The 7500-nt window shown below is 47.3% G+C and overlaps 2 protein-coding genes across 2 annotated transcripts in view; one reads left to right on the forward strand and one right to left on the reverse strand.

Moving 5' to 3' along the window:
• rbbp4 (retinoblastoma binding protein 4) overlaps positions 1 to 3964 on the forward strand; it is a 7970-nt gene extending 4006 nt beyond the window's left edge. The window contains exons 8-12 of the mRNA XM_076301113.1: positions 1075 to 1152; positions 1814 to 1890; positions 2112 to 2169; positions 2295 to 2405; positions 2878 to 3964. Of these exons, the coding sequence (XP_076157228.1) occupies positions 1075 to 1152; positions 1814 to 1890; positions 2112 to 2169; positions 2295 to 2405; positions 2878 to 2940 (387 nt within the window). The 3' untranslated portion in view covers positions 2941 to 3964. The remainder of the gene's footprint in view (positions 1 to 1074; positions 1153 to 1813; positions 1891 to 2111; positions 2170 to 2294; positions 2406 to 2877) is intronic.
• Positions 3965 to 4236: 272 nt separating this feature from the next.
• The window catches only part of sync (syncoilin, intermediate filament protein), a 9336-nt gene continuing 6072 nt past the window's right edge, over positions 4237 to 7500 (reverse strand). The window contains exons 3-5 of the mRNA XM_076301458.1: positions 7376 to 7500; positions 5963 to 6087; positions 4237 to 5203 (exon numbers count right to left, since the gene is read on the reverse strand). The exon at positions 7376 to 7500 is cut by the window's right edge and continues 286 nt beyond it. Coding sequence (XP_076157573.1) covers positions 5113 to 5203; positions 5963 to 6087; positions 7376 to 7500 — 341 coding nt within the window. The 3' untranslated portion in view covers positions 4237 to 5112. The remainder of the gene's footprint in view (positions 5204 to 5962; positions 6088 to 7375) is intronic.

Raw genomic sequence — 7500 nt, forward strand, 5'->3', positions numbered from 1 at the left:
GTACAACACACTGGTTGGCGAAAGGTCAAAGTTCAGAGGTCCCACTGCCACACTGATACAGGGATGAAAAGGTCAAAGTTCAGAGGCCACACTGGTACAGGGAGGAAAGGTCAAAGTTCAGAGGTCCCACTGCCACACTGGTACAGGGAGGAAAGGTCAAAGTTCACACCTCTACAGTGGTACAAGGAGCAGAGGTCAGCTCAGCAGCTCACACCACTGTTACAGGCAGGAGAGGAAGGAAGGGTCAGAGGTCACACCTGCATGCTGGTATGAAGAAAGGGAAGAATTGGAGTCACACTCTCATAGGGTGCAGATCATTTCTCTATTTGTCCTCCCTTCCTCCCTTACTCCCTCCGTCAGGGTGCAGATCAATTCTCTATTTCTCCATCCTCCCTTTTCCTTCCTTCCTCCCTCCTGTCCTAACCCCTCCTTCTGATTAATTTTGTGAAGGAAACAAGGAAGGACCGATATGAGAAATGAGACCCTGCTCACTCGCCGATCACTTTTAATAAACGTCAATTACTGATGATGCGGTGAAGCATCACCTCTTAGGCTAGAATAAACAGACCATTGTCACACATAAATTGCAGAAAATATGAACTTAACATACCAACGCCTACAAATATCATAAGAACGTGGACTATTTCCACTAATTGACCCTGATAATGAGGTTATGTTTGATAGTTCTCGAGACATGAATGAACAAAACAGGCATCAACTTTAAATAAAAAAAAAAATAGTTGCATGGTAGTTGATGATAAATCCAGCATATAAAGACATGTTATCGGTCTGTCTACTCGCTTATTGTCACTAATAAATCGTGTTTGGCCTTGTGTGATTGAGGTGTTAAGTGTGGTCCTCTGTGATTGACGTGTGTGTTTGTGGTCCTCTGTGATTGACGTGTGTGTTTGTGGTCCTCTGTGATTGACGTGTGTGTGTGTGTGGTCTTGTGTGATTGACGTGTGTGTGTGTGGTCCTCTGTGATTGACGTGTGTGTGTGTGTGGTCTTGTGTGATTGACGTGTGTGTGTGTGTGTGTTCCTCTGTGATTGACGTGTGTGTGTGGTCTCGGCAGACGGTGGCCCTGTGGGATCTGAGGAATCTGAAGCTGAAGCTGCACTCTTTTGAGTCGCACAAGGACGAGATCTTCCAGGTAGGACCTGCTGAGTTGCAACAACACTGCTGCACTCTTGACCCAGTCCACTCAGAACCAGAACCCTGACTTAGTCCACACAGAACCCTAACCCTGACTTAGTCCACACAGAACCAGAACCCTTACCCAGACCACACAGAACCCTAACCTAGTCCAGAACCCGAACATTAACCTTGACCCAGAACACTCATGAGCCCTCCCGAGTCCATACAGAACCCTAATCTCAGCCCTCACCTAGTCTACACAGAACCTATACACTAACCCAGTCTACACAGAACCTATACACTAACCCAGTCCATACAGAACCCTAATCTCAGCCCTCATCTAGTCTACACAGAACCTATACACTAACCCAGTCTCTCTTGCAGTGTAAATTAGAACCTATACACTAACCCAATTTCTCTTGCAGTTTAAATTAGAACCTATACACTAACCCAGTCTCTCTTGCAGTGTAAATTAGAACCTATACACTAACCCAGTCTCTCTTGCAGTGTAAATTAGAACCTATACACTAACCCAATTTCTCTTGCAGTGTAAATTAGAACCTATACACTAACCCAGTCTCTCTTGCAGTGTAAATTAGAACCTATACACCAACCCAGTCTTTCTTGCAGTGTAAATCCCAGTTACAGTGAAGTGTGTGTATGTGTGTGTCCTTTAGGTCCAGTGGTCACCCCATAACGAGACCATCCTGGCATCCAGCGGGACAGACAGAAGACTCAATGTCTGGGATCTCAGGTAGGACATGCCTACTTCCTGTTGGAACGCAAGAGTGTGTGTGTGTGTGTGTGTGTGTGTGTGTGTGTGTGTGTGTGTGTGTGTGTGTGTGTGTGTGTGTGTGTGTGTGTGTGTGTGTGTGTGTGTGTGTGTGTGTGTGTGTGTGTGTGTGTGTGTGTGTGTGTGTGTGTGTGTGTGCGCGCGTGTGTCCCCGGTTCTCATAAATGTATTTTTTTTTTCAGTAAAATTGGAGAGGAGCAGTCGCCTGAAGATGCTGAGGATGGTCCTCCCGAGCTGCTGGTGTGTCTTCACTTACTAACCCACACATACACACCCTCTCTTAATCACCCCCCCCCCCCCCCCATGCTGCCCTGGTTGTGTAAGACTGTGTGTGTGTGTTGCTCATGTCCTGTCTCTTTCCTCAGTTCATCCACGGCGGCCACACAGCCAAGATCTCAGACTTCTCCTGGAACCCCAACGAGCCCTGGGTCATCTGCTCTGTGTCCGAGGACAACATCATGCAAGTCTGGCAGATGGTAAACTAACTACAACACACACCCACACCCACACCATTCAACTACACTCTAAATAACCACACACCCATACACTAACACACATGACACACACACACACACACCATTCAACTACACTCTTAAATAACCACACACTCATACACTCATCTACACACATACCAAAGACATAGATAAACTCCCTTTGCAGATGGTAAAAAATAACAGCTATTCTGTGCCGAGATTAGGCACATCCTACCACACACACACACACAACACACTAGACACACATTAGACAACTGCACACGCAACCATACTCTATAATCATCCACACACACACATTAATTGCACATCCACACACCTTGCTCTTTCAGAAGCCCTTAATTCTAGTGCTGCTTGTGATCCCGTTGTGATCTCTCTCTATCCCGTTGTGATCTCTCCCGCTCTGTTAAATAACTGTTCCAGAACCGCAGCTCACCAGAACCCTCTTCTCTTGCAGGCGGAGAACATCTACAACGATGAGGATCCTGAGGGCGCAGCCGACGCGGAGGTCCAGGGTTGAGGAAGCTGCAGAACCATTGGCCCCGCCCCCAAAACACAATCACCCAACCTGCCCATCTCATGACCACACCCCCTACCCCATGGCCACACCCCCACCCCACCCCACCACCCAACCCCCAGGCTAGAAGGCCTACACACCCCTTTCCCCTGAGAGAAAGAGGAGTTAAAACTCCGGCTCACTAAATACTGCGGCAGATTTCTCACCTCAGAAAGCCCCAGGTGTTTTGTACTATGTAAAAAAAGTATTTTTCTAAACGGATTGGTTTGTCCCCACCCCCATTATCAGGTGAGGTAGTGTGCAGTGCCCTGATTAGTGTGCTTGGCCTTCTGTGTGTGCTGTTGATTTCCCAGCTTGGCTTGTTCCCCCACCCTCAGCTGATAAAGATGAGCAGATGCTAATGCTAGCAGCTAGCTGGTAAAAGTTAGCAGATTCTAAAGCTAGCATCTAGCTGATAAATTGAGCAGTTGCTAATGCTAGCGGCTAGAAGGTGAAGGAGGCCGTTGCTAATGCTAACAGGTGAAGATGAGCAGTTGCTAATGCTAGCGGCTAGCTGGTAAAAAAGAGCAGTTGCTAATGCTAGCGGCTAGCTGGTAAAGACGAGCAGTTGCTGATGCTAATGGTTAGCTGGTAAAGAAGAGCAGTTGCTAATGCTAGCGGCTAGCAGGTGAAGATGAGCAGTTGCTAATGCTAGCGGCTAGCAGGTGAAGATGAGCAGTTGCTAATGCTAGCAGCTCCGGCCCAGGCAGGAGAGGAGGAGGGCAGATGTACTCTCTTCCATCGCATTTGTCTCGATTCATCTTGACATGTATACCACCAGCATCTCTCTCTCTCTCTCTCTCTCTCTCTCTCTCTCTCTCTCTCTCTCTCAGCAATGACTTTTCTACTTCTTTTTTTAAGTACTTGTCCCAGTGGTTTTGTTTGTTGTCTTTTTAATATTGTGATACATTTGTGACATTTTTTTTTTCTGTGTTTCTCTTCTCTCTGTCAAGTCAGTTGTACATTAAGAATAAATTGTTTTCATTGAGGCTTGGTCGAGCGTGATTATTCTCTGGAAGACGTGACTCATCTGATTAACGGCTCTGTGTGTCGTCCTAAAGCGCCACAGCTGTTTATGTTCAGGTGGCTGAAGGAGGTCTGAAGAGCGGTTCTTCTGCTTGTAGAGGTAAAGCACTCAGCCGGTCTTGAGTCTCATCATCCTCTCCGCTTGTTTAGATGTACCATAGCAATGGCCATATATGGCCCCAAGTCTCGTCTGAGCTCCATAGTAAAGGCACACAGTCACTCACACAGTTTGTTCAAAGTCTTTATTAAAGCCTGATTATTTCAACCCACTCAAGAGGAGCAGCTTGTTCTAATCTAGAATGTTCAGTGTACTACATAGCAGTCACTCCAGGTTCTAAAAGTAAACAGTGACATCTACATTCTGAGAGCTGTGCTTAGAACAGGGGTGTCCGACTCCTTAGGCAGTGGGCCAGATTTGTTGGAATGAGACCTCGTGGGGTCATTATTATGGTATGTTGTTTGTTGTTTCCTGTACTCGTTTACTGCACCCACTTATGAGCAAACAAGGCATATAGGTTCATCATGTGCTGCTCTTTCTTTAGATACCCCATCTTCCAAGAGTCTAGTTTTCACCATCATAGAGAGTACAGTAGTATACGCCAACATGATTATGGAATTGTTTGCACTACAAACCACCTACAGGAAGGAAGATGCCAAAAAGAAACGTGTGGTTTGCTGCGCTAAGTTTAATTATTGTATGTCTTTGAGCCATTGCTTATTACACAGTCATAGTAGATTTTTTATTTTCCCTTCCTACCCAAAATATCGGGGGGGGGGGGGGTCTGGCCCCCGGGCCGTAACTATGACACCCCTGGCTTAGATTAACCCTCTTCTACAAACACTCCAACACACATGGGAGCTAGAGCTCAAGTGGATGTCAGTGCAGCTTTTGCTACTGGTATGAAGTAAGAGAAGAAGCCATTCCATGCTGACAAACCTTACTGATTCTCCTCACACACACACACACACACATACTCAACACATACACTCCAAGCACACATACTCAGCCCACACACACATACAGCACATACTCAACCCCTCTCCAATGACACACCCAACTCGCATAGCACCCTCGACCATACACACACACACACACACACATTGACTGTCTCAGGTCTGCACCTCCACCATAGAGGGCTGCTGGTTGCTGTGGTCTCCGAGAGCTGGTGGCTTCACCTCCTCATGGTCCTCTGGGCTGGCTCTGGACACACACACACACACACGACAGCATGAGACTGCAGGTAGAGATCTTACAGGATACTACTCATTACGCTACACAAATGGCTGCCCTTACTGTAGAGGCAGGTGACATTTCTATACAGGTGTTTCCTTTACCTGTCGAAGCAGCTAACATCTCAGGTGTTCCTCTCGCCTATGGAGGTAGCTAACACCTACTCAGATGTTCCCCCTAACCTGAAGTGGCAGCTAACATCTCTTCTCAGTGTAGAGGCAGCTAACATCATCTCAGATGTTCCCCTCACCACTAACTCACCTGAAGCGGCAGCTAATATCTCTACTCAGATGTTACCGTCACTTGTAGCAGCAGGTAACATCTCTATTCAGGTGTTCTCCCTCACCTGTAGAGGCAGCTAACATCTCTACTCAGGTGTTCCCCTCACCTGTAGAGGCAGCTAACATCTCTACTCAGGTGTTCCCCCTCACCTGTAGAGGCAGCTAGCATATATACTCAGGTGTTCCCCTCACCTGTAGAGGCAGCTAACATCTCTACTCAGGTGTTCCCCCTCACCTGTAGAGGCAGCTAACATCTCTACTCAGGTGTTCCCCCTCACCTGTAGAGGCAGCTAACATCTCTACTCAGGTGTTCCCCCTCACCTGTAGAGGCAGCTAACATCTCTACTCAGGTGTTCCCCCTCACCTGTAGAGGCAGCTAGCATATATACTCAGGTGTTCCCCTCACCTGTAGAGGCAGCTAGCATATATACTCAGGTGTCCCCCTCACCTGTAGAGGCAGAGCTGCTTCAGGAGGTTGTTCTTCGCCGCCTCCATCTCTCTGGTCTTCCTCTGCTGCATCTGCAGCTCCATCTTCAGCTGCCGACTGCTCTCCTCCAGCTGCTGCACTGTCTCCTGGAGGAGACAACACAACAGGTCACACACCTGAGACAACACAACAGGTCACACACCTGAGACAACACAACAGGTAACACACCTGAGACGCCACAGCAGGAGATACACCTGAGACACCACAACAGGTAATACACCTGAGACACCACAACAGGTAATACACCTGGGGCGCCATGGCAGGTAATACACCTGAGACACCACAACAGGTAATACACCTGGGGCGCCACAGCAGGTAATACACCTGAGACACCACAACAGGTAATACACCTGGGGCGCCACAGCAGGTAACACACCTGAGACACCACAACAGGTAACACACCTGAGACACCACATCAGGTAACACACCTGAGACACCACAACAGGTAATACACCTGGGGCGCCACAGCAGGTAACACACCTGAGACACCACAACAGGTAATACACCTGGGGCGCCACAGCAGGTAATACACCTGGGACACCACAGAAGGTGAGACCATGGCAGAAAAGTAAGTTTGCATTTGTGGTTAACTCCGCTCCTTGTATTGGAGCCACTATTCCTTTGTTCCTACCTCAGGCTGTGCCTTGTGGATTATGTGTGCTGTTTATGTGAGTGCTGTGTTTGTATGGCTGCTGGAACACCCAAGTTCCCTTTGGGGATGAGTAAAGTATATTTATATGTCTATCTAGTTCTACACCTTGCAGTGGAGCAGATTCTAAGGTTGTATTAGTGGTTAGTCCATGTTGTATTAGTGGTTAGTGCATGTTGTATTAGTGGTTAGTTCATGTTGTATTAGTGATTAGTTGATGTTGTATTAGTGGTTAGTTCATGTTGTATTAGTAGTGGTTAGTCCATGTTGTATTAGTGGTTAGTTGATGTTGTATTAGTGGTTAGTTCATGTTGTATTAGTAGTGGTTAGTCCATGTTGTATTAGTGGTTAGTTCATGTTGTATTAGTGGTTAGTTCATGTTGTATTAGTAGTGGTTAGTCCATGTTTGTATTAGTGGTTAGTCCATGTTATTTATTAGTTTTACTGACTACCCCACTCGGCAGTGGATTAGGCTCTGATCTTTAACCATGTTAGCGGTTAGTTCTATACCTTGTAGTGGAGTATGTTCTAGTGGCTAGTTCCGTACCTTGTAGTGGAGTATGTTCTAGTGGTTAGTTCCGTACCTTGTAGTGGAGCATGTTCTAGTGGCTAGTTCTGTACCTTGTAGTGGAGTATGTTCTAGTGGTTAGTTCCGTACCTTGTAGTGGAGCATGTTCTACTGGTTAGTTCCGTAGTGGAGTATGTTCTCGTGGTTAGTTCCGTACCTTGTAGTGGAGTATGGTCTCCCTGCGCTGGTCCTCCATGAGGTGGAACCGCTCCTCCAGGCAGGTCCTCTGGAGCTGCAGCCGGTCGTGCTCGTCCCGTAGGGGCCCCAGCTGAGTGCGTAGCC

Source organism: Alosa pseudoharengus, unplaced genomic scaffold, assembly GCF_046254945.1.
Source record: "Alosa pseudoharengus isolate Yale_2024_CS ecotype anadromous, Long Island Sound unplaced genomic scaffold, YU_APseudo_1.1 YU_APseudo_1.1_scf_23, whole genome shotgun sequence".
NCBI lineage: Eukaryota > Metazoa > Chordata > Actinopteri > Clupeiformes > Clupeidae > Alosa > Alosa pseudoharengus.